General features: G+C 48.1%; 1 protein-coding gene across 1 annotated transcript in view; it reads right to left on the bottom strand.

Moving 5' to 3' along the window:
• LOC137413837 (RNA-binding protein FXR1-like) overlaps window positions 1-13231 on the bottom strand; it is an 83871-nt gene that overhangs the window by 10457 nt on the left and 60183 nt on the right. The window contains exons 7-9 of the mRNA XM_068099268.2: window positions 11082-11198; window positions 3515-3685; window positions 3314-3392 (exon numbers count right to left, since the gene is read on the bottom strand). Of these exons, the coding sequence (XP_067955369.2) occupies window positions 3314-3392; window positions 3515-3685; window positions 11082-11198 (367 nt within the window). The remainder of the gene's footprint in view (window positions 1-3313; window positions 3393-3514; window positions 3686-11081; window positions 11199-13231) is intronic.

The raw sequence follows: 13231 nt of genomic DNA, 5'->3' as shown, positions 1-13231 counted from the left end.
CCCGAGGTGGACCGCATGGGCGACGGCCCGGGAAAGGCAATCCGCCACCGGGTTGGCCTTCCCCGCGACGTGCCAGATGTCGGTCGTGTACTCGGACACGGCCGAGAGGTGACGCTGCTGCCGGGCCGACCACGGCTCGGCGACCTTGGCCATCGCGAAGACCAGGGGCTTGTGGTCGACGAAGGCCGTGAACGAACGGCCCTCGAGCAGATGGCGGAAATGCCGGACCGCCAGGTGAAGCCCGAGGAGCTCGCGGTCGAAGGTACTGTACCACCGTTCGTGCGGGCGGAGCTGCCGGCTGAAAAACGCCAGCGGCTGCCAAGCTCCCTTCACCCATTGCTCGTGCACCGCGCCCACCGCGTAGTCCGACGCGTCGGTGGTGAGGGCGATCGGTGCATCGTGCGCGCGAGCATGGTGGCGTTAGTCAAGGCGAGCTTCGCGCCCGCGAACGCCGCGTCCATCGGCGCGGTCCAAGCAACGTCACCTTTGCCCGGCTTCCCCCGGAGGGCCTCGTGCAGGGGGCGCAGGAGCTGGGCTATGCGGGGCAGGAACCGGTGATAAAAGTTCACCATGCCCAGGAACTCCTGGAGCCCCTTGATCGTGCGGGGGCGCGGAAACCCCCTGACCGCCTCCACCTTGGCCGGTAAGGGGATGGCCCCGTGCCTGGTGACGCGGTGCCCCAAAAAGTCGATTTCGGCGACGCCGAACCGGCACTTGGCGGGATTGATGATCAGGCCATGCTGGCCCAGGCGTTCGAAGAGCGTGCGGAGATGGAAGAGGTGCTCCTCACGGGACGCGCTTGCGACGAGGATGTCGTCCAGGTAGACGGAAACGAAATCCAAGTCGCGCAAAACGCTGTCCATCAGCCGCTGGAACGCCTGAGCCGCATTCTTCAACCCGAAGGGCATCCGCAGAAACTCGAAGAGGCCGAATGGTGTAATGACGGCCGTCTTCGGTATGTCCTCCGGCCTGACGGGGACCTGGTGGTAGCCGCGGATGAGGTCCAGCTTGGAAAAGAGGGACATTTTCGCCAACCGGGCGGAAAACTCCTGGATGTGAGGGACCGGGTAGCGGTCGGGGGTGGTAGCATCGTTGAGGCGGCGGTAGTCCCCGCACGGCCGCCATCCCCTGCCGGGCTTCGGCACGATGTGCAGCGGCGATGCCCAAGCGCTCTTGGAGCGCCGCACGATGCCCAGCCGCTCCAGTGTAGCGAACTCCGCTTTCGCCACCGCGAGCTTCGTCGGCTCGAGGCAGCGTGCCCAGGTGTAGACCGGTGGCCCGACGGTGGGGATGTGATGCTCCACCCCGTGCTTGACGGCCACCGCCAAGAAGGTGGGCCGCGTGAGGGCCGGGAAACTGGCGAGGAGGCGGGTAAAGTCATCCGCTGCCGGAAGCGTACAAACCAAACTCACCGGGACGGAACCGTTTAGCAAGCCGCTTGGTGAGCCGCTCAGTGAGCCGCTCAACGAGCTGCTCAGCGAACAAGCGAGCGAGCTTAAGGTTTCGGCCTGGACGAGCCTTCTGTGCTTCACGTCCACCAACAACCCATTTGCACATAGGAAGTCCGCACCAAGCAATGCCATGGGCACGCTGGCGGTTACGAACGACCATTGAAAGCGCTGCCTTCCGAACCGCAGGGAGAGGCAGCGCTTCCCGAATGTGCGTATGGGTGTACCGTTGGCTGCAAGCAACGCGGGGCCCCGGCCCGCGGTTCGCTTGTCGGACGCGTGGGCTGGGATGACGCTTACCTGCGCTCCTGTGTCGCAGAGGAAGCGGCGCCCGGACAAGGTGTCCGTAATGAATAAGAGGCTGCCGGAATTGCCGACGCTCAGGGCCGCTACCGAGCGTCGGCTCGGTCGTTTCTCGACTTGCCAAACGAGCACGGCGGGCAACACTTCATAGCCTTGTGGCCGAACCTGGCGTGGAAACGGCACCAGGCTTGCGGCGGGAGCGGCGGAGGCCGCGGCTTTCGCCGCTGCAGTGGTAGTGGGCGGGGCGTGGCGGCGGCCACGAGGTGTGCATGCGCATCAGCCTCGGGATCCACGAGGTGTGCATGCGCATCAGCCTCGGGATCCGCGACGACTGCACCGAAGCTCGCCCGCGTGTCACAAGCCGCGAAAAACTTGTCGGCCTCGACGGCCAGAGCGCGGGGTTCCCCTATTTTGGAACCGGCCAACGCGAGGCGTACCTGTCCCGGTAGCTGGCGTAGAAAAAGCGCCCGGAATAAAAAATCCGAGGCTTTGTCACCCAGCAACGACAGCATGTAGTCCATCCGTACCGATGGTCGTGTGTCGCCGAGTTCGGGAAAGTCCAGGAGGCGGTCCGCCCGTTCGAGCTCCGTGAGGCCGAACGTGGCGATGAGGAGACGTTTGAGCGCCGTGTACTTGTGCTCCGTGGGTGGGTGCCGCAGGATGGACACGACTCGGGCGGCCGTGCCGGGCCCGAGGGCGGCGATCACGTGATAGTAACGCGTCTCGTCCGCCGTTATTCCTCGAAGCTGGAACTGTGCTTCGGCCTGCATGAACCATACCTCGGCCTGTGCTTCCCAAAACTCAGGGAGCTTTACCGCGACCACGTTGCTGGCCATGGCGCGTTCTGTGGTCAGCGACGGCTGAACCAAAAGGGGTCACCAGTGTAGCATGGTGCTACGCACGCAACTTGTTTGCCAAAGAAGGTAAGCCACAACGAGTAGGGTCGAAAGTCTTTATTGTAAAGCTCAAACTGTAGCACTGACTTGCTCGGGGCTGCGAGCCCCGTGTATATCCCGAGGCCACGCCTACCCCTCGGGTGCGGCCGACACCCTCTTGGTGCGCAGAATGATGTCACCGCGCCAGCGAGCCATCGTGTCCGCCACAATATAGTATTAATATGACAAATTATAACGTTATAAAACCAACAAATTGTCGTAATCTGATCACTTCCGGATTCGGGAGAAGCTCCCTAACGATTATATTTCAAAATCATAATTTAATTGAGGAATTTATGAAAGCTCCCACCTACGTTACGACATCTGCTGGGACCAAAAACGTTCCACAGAAGGTTTGGTGAGGCTCACCCCAAAATGGAGGTAGTCGTTTTGGGACGGACGGACATTGCTGTTTTACATAGATGCTTGGGTGGCAAAATGTGATTCCCCACTCCCCCCTCAACCCCCCACCACCGCGGCCCACTACATGAGAATGGATGCAAAATTAGGGTGGGGCTTACACACAAGTGCCGCTTATATATGACAACGTATGGTACATTATGAACAATACACCTGTGTAGAAATTATATAAATTACACCATGCAAATTCAATCAGTCTGAACATACCCACAAGCGTACGTGGAACTTGAACGGGCTGCTCGCAGAACTCAAGCAGTGCACGAGCCTGCCGTACAGCTTCAGGTGTCTGTGCAAGACAATGAGTAATAACCCAAAATCCACCTGGAAATAGCACAATACTAAAAGTATAACTAAGGATAAGACCAAACATTAGAATGATCAATGGAACTGGAGCTACTGCAAGCTCACCTCTCCGTAGATGCGGAAGGTAGATGTTCGGTCATCAAGCTCAACAGCAGAAATGCCTGGCAGGTGTCTGGCAGCCTGAATGTTGGCCCCGTGTGTGCCGATGGAGAGGCCGACCAGCTCCTCGTGCACAGAAAATTCTTCACAACACGCAGTCGCCAGCTGACGAGTTGTCTATGAGAAAAGCACAAGATGAAGCCAACATTTAAAAAACCACCACATGTACAATGGCAAAATCAGTGAAACAAACAAACAAAAGAAATATGTCGTGCATACCATGATACTTGCGAAATCCCTAAAATAAGTTGTTGGCCGATGATGACCTCAAAAATACTTGCTGGTTGAATTCAGTGACTAGATATGCAATTCAATTCAAAATTTCAAGTCAATCGGAAGCAAATTGAGGATTTTAGAAATTTCACAGAGTTGGTGACCTTTGGACTATGTTGACCGATTCACCTTTTGAAACCAAAAACAATAGGCTTTTTGCTTATGACCAACTCCACCGTTTAGTGAAGTTTTGTGAAGATCGGATGAAAATTGTGACCTGTAGGCGACTGACATACAGACAGACAAACAGAGACAGATAGAATAACGCACAAGACCAACCAATATACCCTCGGGCCCCACTATTCATGGGGGATACGTTCCTGGAAAATCCACCAATAGCGAAACCGCGAATAGCAGGGCATTGTTTCGATGGAAAAAGGGGAGAAGGTTCCCGACACACGAAAATCCGCGAGAGAACCAAACCGCGAATGGCGAGGCAAAATCCACAAATATACAACACAACAACAACATGCATTTTAAGGCCATTTTCCCTGCTAGAGCGGGGGTTAGCCTTGCGGTCCCCATGACAATCTTCTCCATTTTGCCCTATTTTCTGCATCTCTCCTTGTTAACCCCCTTGCCCACCTTTCTTCTTCCACCATCTTCAGCAAAGTCTTTCTCGGTCTTCCCCGTCCTCCACTTCCTTCTACATTCATTTCCATCACTCTTCTCAACCAGTCACTTTCATCCTTCCTCAACACATGACCAAGCCATCTCAACCTTTTCCTCTTCACAGCATCAATCACAGGCTCTATTCCCATCATCTTTCGCAATTCATCATTTGTCTTCCTCTCTCTCAACGATACTCCGCACATCCACCGAACCATTCGCATTTCCACCCTTTCCAGCCTTCGTTGCTGCTCTACGTTCATTACCCATGTCTCGCTCCCATAAATCATAACACTTCTCACACATGCAGCATACACCTTTCCCTTTAGCTTCAACGACACTCCCCTCCTCATCAGCATGCCACTCAGTTCCTGAAACTTCTTCCATGCACATCTCACTCCAGCAACCGTTGCCGAGACTGATCCACCGTCTCCATTCAGCATGTCTCCGAGATAGCAAAATGTTTTCACACCTTCCAGCTTCATGCCGTCTCCAAGATCGAACTCAACATTTCCTCCATCTGCAGCTCCCTCTGTGCACACCTTACATTTGAATGTAGCTGCCACACTGGTTAATGACCCTCTCAGACCACTACATTTTTGATGAACCCACTCAGCGCACATTGTACATTGAATGGAGTTCACTCCGACACCCTTCCTGCACACAGCACATGGCCACTTCCCAGTTCGTTCCACCTCACCACATGCTTTACCACTTGCCATCACCTTCGTCTTTCCGATATTCACCTTCGGACCTTTTGTCTCCATACATTCCTTCCACTTGTTCATCTTTTCATTCAGTCCATCCATACTTTCTGCAATCAACACCAGATCATCTGCATACAACAACTCCCACGGTAAACCCTCCTTTACGTTCTGAGCCAGCACCTCCATCACAACTACAAATAGTAGTGGACTTAGTACCGACCCCTGATGCACTCCCATCTTCATCTCAAACTCACCACTGTTCCCGTCCTTCGTCCTTACAGCTGTGCGCGCTCTTTTGTACATTGCCATCACGACTCTGATCAACCATTCCTCCACTCCTAACTTCCTCAATGTCCATGTCAATACTTCGCGTGGAACCCTAACGAATGCTTTCTCCAGATCAGCAAACCCAAGAAACAACTTCTTCCTCTTCTCCATGTACTTCTCCTGCAACTGCGTCACAATAAAGAACGCATCTGTCGTTCCTCTTCCTGGCATAAATCCAAACTGCATTTCGTCGATCTTCACCTTCTTCCTTATCCTCCTCTCCAACACCCTTTCCAATACCTTCATTCCATGCTCCAATAACTTTATCGCTCGGTACGAGCCACACTCCAGGGGGTCACCTTTCCCCTTGTATAGAGGGACGAGGGTACTCAGTTCCCAATCCACTGGAATGCGGCCTTCTTTCACCACCAGATTACAGATCTCTGCCATTCTATTCACACCCCAACTTCCTGCTGCCTTCAACATATCTCCCACAACTCCCGTCGGCCCTCCCGCTTTTCTCCTCTTCATTGCTTTTATCGCTTCCTCAACTTCCTTCTCAGTTATCTTCTCTGCCGGTCCTAAAACTGGGTTACTCTCTATGTTGCCATCCCATTCATTCTCTGTATTCAACAGCATTCCCATATATCTTTTCCATCTTCCTTTAATTCCATCTGGGTCCACAACGATTTGTCCCACTTCATCCTTCAAGCAACTCACCCCCATCACATCACACCTCTCTTTTGCTACCTGCTTTGCAATCCTGAATACCGCTCTTTGACCCTCTTCCGAATCCAAGCGTTCTCCGAACATTTTCTTACATGCCTCCTGCGCCTTTGCTACCTCTTTCTTTGCAGCCTTCTTGGCTGCCTTATAACTTTCATGCTCTGCTTTTTCTGCTCCCGTGTCCTTCGCCTTCTGCCACTCCTTGAACTTCTTCCTCTTCTCGTCAATCTTCTTTCCAACTTCATCATCCCACCACCATGTTTCCGAGTGCCTCGGTGGTCCTTTTGTCCATCCACATACCTCACCAACGGCTCCCAAAAGACTATCTTTCATTGACATCCAACCACTTTCAAGCTCAACCACATCATCCTCTACCCGACTCAGCCTCTATTTTAATGCCTCCCTTATTGTCATCTCTTTCAACCTCCACACCTTCATTCTCGATTGGTACTTCACCCGCCGAGCTCTCCTCGCACCTTTCACTCTTATGTCGCAGACAACCAAATGGTGCTGTGAAACAGCCTCCTCCAAAATCCACAAATCCAAAAATCCAAATCTCCTCCACAATCCAAAATCCACAGCAAAATCCACAAATGGCGAGGCAAAATCCGCAAATGGCGAGGCAAAATCCGCAAATGGTGAGGCAAATCCCACGAATGCCGACGAAAATCACGCGAATGTATGCCGCGGCATTGTTTCAATGCCCCTGAAAAACCGCGAATTTGTGGAACACGGCCGCGAATAGGGAAAAAAACCGTGAATTTGCGGGACACTTTTATGCGAATAGAGAAACAGGTCACATTTTATCACCTGCGAATACGTGGAACCCGCGAATAGCGGAACCGCAAATAGCGGGGTCCGACAGTACTTGAAAAATCTTTGATTTTCGCAAGTAATGAAGAAAATCCTCAAAGAAAACGCAGACTCGCGTCTCCGGCAAGACATACAAAAAGAGGAACCAAAATCTAAAATAGGGCTCAACTACAGGTTAAACTAGATAGTATTCATAGAATAGTTAGCCTGCGCAGTCAACTTGTTGTGAGCCAACTCTTCTGTTTTTGAGCATTGTTTTTCATTGATCCAATATGGCTGCCAGACCATGTGAGCGATGACATCATAAATTTATATTCTCTAATATTATTGTTGCATAGATCACGCTCAATACATTTCAAACTGATAAGACTAAGTGTTGTCCCTGTCGAATTATGTCATAATTATGGCACCAATGACGTCATCGTCAGCAACACCTATTCCACAGATGGAGTTCTTTACAATGAACCATGTTTCAATTTTTTCCAAGCAGCGGTTTTGGAGATAGAAAGGTGCAACATTTTTCGGTTTTTCCAAGATGGCGCCTGTACCACATGACCTATGACGTCATGATTATTATTAAAATATTCCAAAGGAGGAGGCGCTCCTTTGGTGAAAATTTCGTGTCCATCAGACCAACATTTCCTGAAAGAAAATTCATAATGATCGGATGGATACGTGTTGTATTTGTCGAATTGTGACGTCATAACGAAGGCACCGATTACATCATCATTAACATATCTTATTCCACAAGGGGAGTACTTGACAATGAGCCAGGTCTCAATTTTTTCCATGGAGTGGTTTCAGATATAGACGTGCTAAGTTTTTCCAAGATGGCGCCTGTACCACATGACCTATGATGTCATGATTATCATTAACATATTCTACATGAGGAGGCACTCCTATGGTGAACATTTCATGCCCATCAGACCAACAGTTGCTGAGAAAAAACATTCACAATGAAAGGATACGTTTTGCACTTGTCGAATTATGATGTCATAACGAAGGTACAGATGACATCATTAACATATCTTATTCCCCAAGGGGAGTGCTTGACAATGAGCCATGTTTAAATTTTTTCCATGGAGCGGTTTTGGAGATATTGAGGTGCAACGTCTTTCGATTTTTTCCAAGATGACGTCTGTACCACGTGACCTATGACGTTATAATTAACATTAATAAATTCTACCGGAGGAGCTGCACATATTCTGAAAATTTCGTGCCCATCGGTCTAACAGTTGCAGAGGATTTTTTGATTAATTCATACTGATCAGATCAAGCGTTGTATTTGTCGAATTATGATGTCATAATTAAGGCACCGATGACATCACCATCAACATATCTTATTCCCCATGGTGAGTACTTGACAATGAGCCATGTTTCAATTTTTTCCATTGAGCAGTTTGGGAGATATATAGACGTAACGTTTTTCCAAGATGGCATCCGTAGCACGCAACATATGACGTCATAATTGTGAATAAAAAAAATTCTACAGGCGGAGACGCTTCTATGGTAAAATTGCGTGTCGGACCAACGGTTGCCGAAAAAATGAATTTTTGAAATGCAGACACGTACGGCACACGTACACACCTGAATGCTTAACCCTGCTTTTCGCTTCGCGAGCGCAGGATAACTATAACGACACTGATAGAACGCACACCTCTGCCAGGCTCAGCAGTTTATGTGTTGTGTCCCACTGATAGGCCAGATCTGGATCCAGACCTAAACCAAGATCTAATTGGCTTGTTCTTGTCACATACCCAACTCATACAATTTTTGTCATAAGAAGTCAGCAAACTTTTGAAATATCATGCTATATATCATTTTTGGCCGCATCACTGAATGGTGAAGAATCATTTAACAAGACCAATAGTCTAACAACGACGTAGTCGGGCTCATTTGATACTTGAGTTGAAGAGTAAGCAAATTAAAGAGTTGAAGAGTTGAAGAGTTTTAGTTGAAGTTGAGGAAGAGTTAGTTTAGAATAATATATGACCTGGATGGAGATACCAGTTAGTAAAAAAAAAAAACCACCTTTAGAGGCCATTTTTCCCTGCAAGCGGGGGTTGGCCTTTTTCGGGAACCGTGGTTGTTGTTGTTTTTCGGTCCCCTTTTTGAAGCAATGTTTTATGGCCGGATGCCCTTCCTGACGCCAACCCTTTTTGCCGCCTTTAACGACAAGCAGGGAATTACCAGTGAACTGGTACTCAATTTGCCGACCTCGGAAGGATGACAGGCTGAGTCAACCCCCCTGGCGTTAATTCAGCGATTGGACCGGGATTCGAACCCAGGATCCTAGGATCCTAAGCCGGCACCCTAGCCGCTAGCCCAACACCAGGGATAAAGATACCAGTTAGTAGTTAGCAAATAATGTAAGTTTCAATTTTTTGGACTTCAGGCATGCACAGCCAGTTCATGAATGACTTGGGTGAAAAAAAAAGGCGATTGGAAAACGATGAACCAATAAATTCCACATTCCTGTGCCACCTTCAGTCGAACATCAGGCGTCGACAACACGTTCTCTAAATTTTCATTCCAAACAGCCTCATTCATCAGTCCAATCACAAATTAATATTATCATGTTAATATAATCAAAATATAATATTAAATCACGATTGTATTGAGATATGAAACAAACGAACCGTTATCTATTCCCTTCCGGATTCGGGAGCAAGGTCCGTGTCGATCGCATTTCAAAATCATAATTGTATTGAGGAATGTTTGAAACCTCCTACCTACCTTACGACACCCACTGGGACCCCTAAACGTTCCACACACAAGGTTATTATATCTCCTTTTAGTAAAATGCAACTCCAAGGCAACTTTAATGGTTACTAAAAGCGTTCCCGTCAGTTGAACAGATCCTCAGCTCTGATTTGTGTATGTTCGTGGGAACATACGGACAGACAAACGCTGTTCTAGATGGCATTGCTCTACAGGCTACGTATGCCATTTAAAAATTAAAATAAAAAAACCCCGAGTGGGCTGACAGTCATCTAGAGGTTGTAGTTCAGGCCACTGCATATTTGGGGGTATCCCCCAGGGAGGGCCGCTGATGCAACATCAACACATCTAAGACCGAGAGATCCTGCATACCATCGAGAAGAACGGCTGTATCAGGTTTCAGAGCAATCGGCTGGTAAATAAGGGGTAAGAAGGGACCCGAAGTTTCATGGGTACCTCCCCACCCCCTGGGAGCCGAGCCCACATGATACAAATCCGAAAAATACGAAATCGAAAAATCTAAGACCAAGCAATCCTGATGACCGTCGAGTGGAAGGGCTTTATCGGTTGGTAAATAAGGGATGAGTGGAGAATAAGATAATAAGTTAATCTCTTCGACAATGGAGATGAGAAAACAAAAACTCTCGTATCCGGATTCAGATCTTCACCAAAATCGAATCGATTTGTCCTTGCGACATACCCAACCTGTGCAACAAGTTTCATCCAAATCCATCCACAACCTTTTGAGATATTGTGCTATACATCATTTTTTGCCCCATCTCTCAATGGTGAAAAATCACTTTGAAATTTCTCAGATCCAGATCCGGATTCTAATCTTCACCAAAATCTAGTCATTTCATCCTTGTCAAATACACAACGTCTCCACCAAATTTCATCCAAATCCATCCACAATTCTGATATATACTGTTCACAAACAGAAAAACAGACAGGGGTGAAAAAGGAGGATTGTGCACCCCTTCATAAACTTCCCCACCACACCCCTATACCCTCTCCACCCCTCCCCCCCCACCCAAACAACTTCTTCTTTTAAAACATTGTTTGCTTTGTATACAAAGTTAAGGCTCATGGAACAGCAAGAACACATTCAATTTGAATCAAGTTGTTCCTCAATCATAAACTCACTTTTGTGGCCAGACCATCGGTCAGATGGATTGGCATGATCTATTGCTTAACCCCGCATTTCGCTTCACGTGGGTGGGGTAATTAAATCAACTCTGCAATTAAATGCAAACACAGGACAGTATTCAAATGCAACATGTTAAAAATAACCAAAATTAACTCCCAAATGTCACCCACAACAAATTGGCCTGGTCTCGTAAAAACAGCTGATAAGTTCACCTTTGACAACTCCGCTGTGCCAATGCGGAAACACTCACCTCCAGCTGCCGAGTTGCTTCTTCATTACGTATCTTTAGCTGAAGTTTCTTTCTAATTCCCCTAAAATGCATGTCACTCAGCATGGATGCTCGCTTTGCTGTGCTGCTATTTCTTGACTGCAAAACACAGACATTCACCAGCATGTACAACCATTATTGCATTACAATTCTACAAGTAATATACGAGTACTTCACTTACAAGGGAGATCAGTCTATAATTTGAAGAGTATCTGTTTGTTTGACTTATATGCACTCCTGAACCGCTGGACACAATGAGATGAAAATAAATGGTTATACTCGGGAGGTGTGTGGGAAGATAATTTTTTGGGAAGTGAGGGAGGGGGTGTTCGTGGGAGAATTCATATTCCCAGGGGTTCATGGGGGGTGTGGATGAAATAGCTGTGTTAATACCTGTACATATGGCATAGTGCTGCTCCAAGTAGGAGGAGGTATTACCAGTCATACCAAGATATGACAATTCTCGAGGAATTGATTGACCTGTCCGTAATTCTGGGGAAACTGACCAGTCCCTAATTCTAGGGGTAATTAATCCAGCCGGACATATTGGGGAATTAACCTATCTATAAGGACGGGTTATTTGCGAGTTGAATACATTTTCAAGAATGAAGGTTGAAACTATGTGTCCAGATCAAGTCAAACTTCACACGTTGTTGTTCAAAACTTCAAACTTAAAACAAAAACTTCAAACTTCAAACAAGTAAAACGATCAAGTTGCTTTCAGAATCATTGGAATCTCCCGCGATGAAGCCAACTCCGAGGGCCTTTCACTCACTCACCGCAAGCAGGTTGGTGGTCTTTCTGTCTTCTACAGACTCCTCTCTGGCCTAGCTGCCCCAGCTCTCTCTGTGCTGTCCCCCAAATATTCCTACAGGTCGCACAAGAGCTGCCTGCAACCCTCTTCTGGTTAAATTGCCAAAATCAAGACTCTATTCACCTTCACCCTTTCATGCCTCTTTTCTTCCACCTCTGGAACAAAGTCCCTCAACTCTATTCAATCCCACTCCTCCCTCCAGGTCTTCAAAACAGCTGTTCACCGCCATCTCTTGTCTTCCCCCATCCAAAACCTTGATCTTTTCTACCCCCGTTAATTCACCCCAGATCCACTTTTTTGAAATTCCGACTTCTTTCCTGGAATTCCCAGCAGTGTCCATGTGTTTTATACCTCTCCCACCACCCCCCACCCCTTCCCGTGCCTCCTCCCCCTAAGCCCCCTCCCTCCCACAGATCTCCCGATGTCCCTGCTCTCAAATTTTGCGCTTGTGTGCTTCCCTCTCTCTCCCCATCTTGTCCCCCGCTCCCTTTATCTTGTTTTTTATGTGTCAGTTTGTCTTTTTGTGATTAATGTTAGCTCTTACACGAGCCTCGATCTTATATACAAAAAAAAAAAAAAAAAAAACACCAAGAAGGCTAATAAAAATTAGCATGAGCTGCAGGTATTCAGTGAGAAAAGCTTAGTGGTCACCAAACTAATAACTCATTACAGTATTATTCTCCTATTTTGCACGTGGTATAGTTAATTAAAATGTGTGCAGAACCATAAACAAAGAGTAATTCTATTATACCCTACATTTAATTTTAATTATACAAGGGCATGTTGAAAAGAAAGCCTAATGTCGTTTTTCTGCAAAAACGGTAAAGAAATTCAAATGAGACAAAGCGCAGTCCGCACATTAGTTCTTCCGACCACTGCGTGCGAAGTTTTGTGATTCTGACACTCGATGTTTCAGTGCTGTTAGTAAAGATGGCAGAAGGCAGCATGACGTTGTCAGCATGGTTAAAGCAACGTGCAATTGAGTTTCTGAGAGGAGAGAACGTGCCTGCTATCGATGTTCATCGGCGAATGAAAGTAGTTTATGACGATGGTTTCATTGATGTGAATACTGTCCATCGATGGGCTCAGCGCAACAAAGACAGTAACGCTTGACAAACCAACCAGAAAGATAAACAGCGTTGCGGGAGACCACCTATGGCCACACGTACAGCTCACCAACAACGCGCAGATCAGCTTGTCAAAGGGAACCGGCACATATGTATCAGCAGACTGTTGCTACGCAGCTTGGCATTTCACGTGAGCGAGAGACTATAGCAAGAGACTGCAGACTATCGTGACCACTTCCTATAGTGATGGC

The sequence above is a fragment of the Myxine glutinosa genome, chromosome 1, assembly GCF_964187855.1.
Source record: "Myxine glutinosa chromosome 1, kmMyxGlut1.1, whole genome shotgun sequence".
Taxonomy (NCBI): domain Eukaryota; kingdom Metazoa; phylum Chordata; class Myxini; order Myxiniformes; family Myxinidae; genus Myxine; species Myxine glutinosa.
This window is presented reverse-complemented; position numbering and strand designations above follow the sequence as displayed.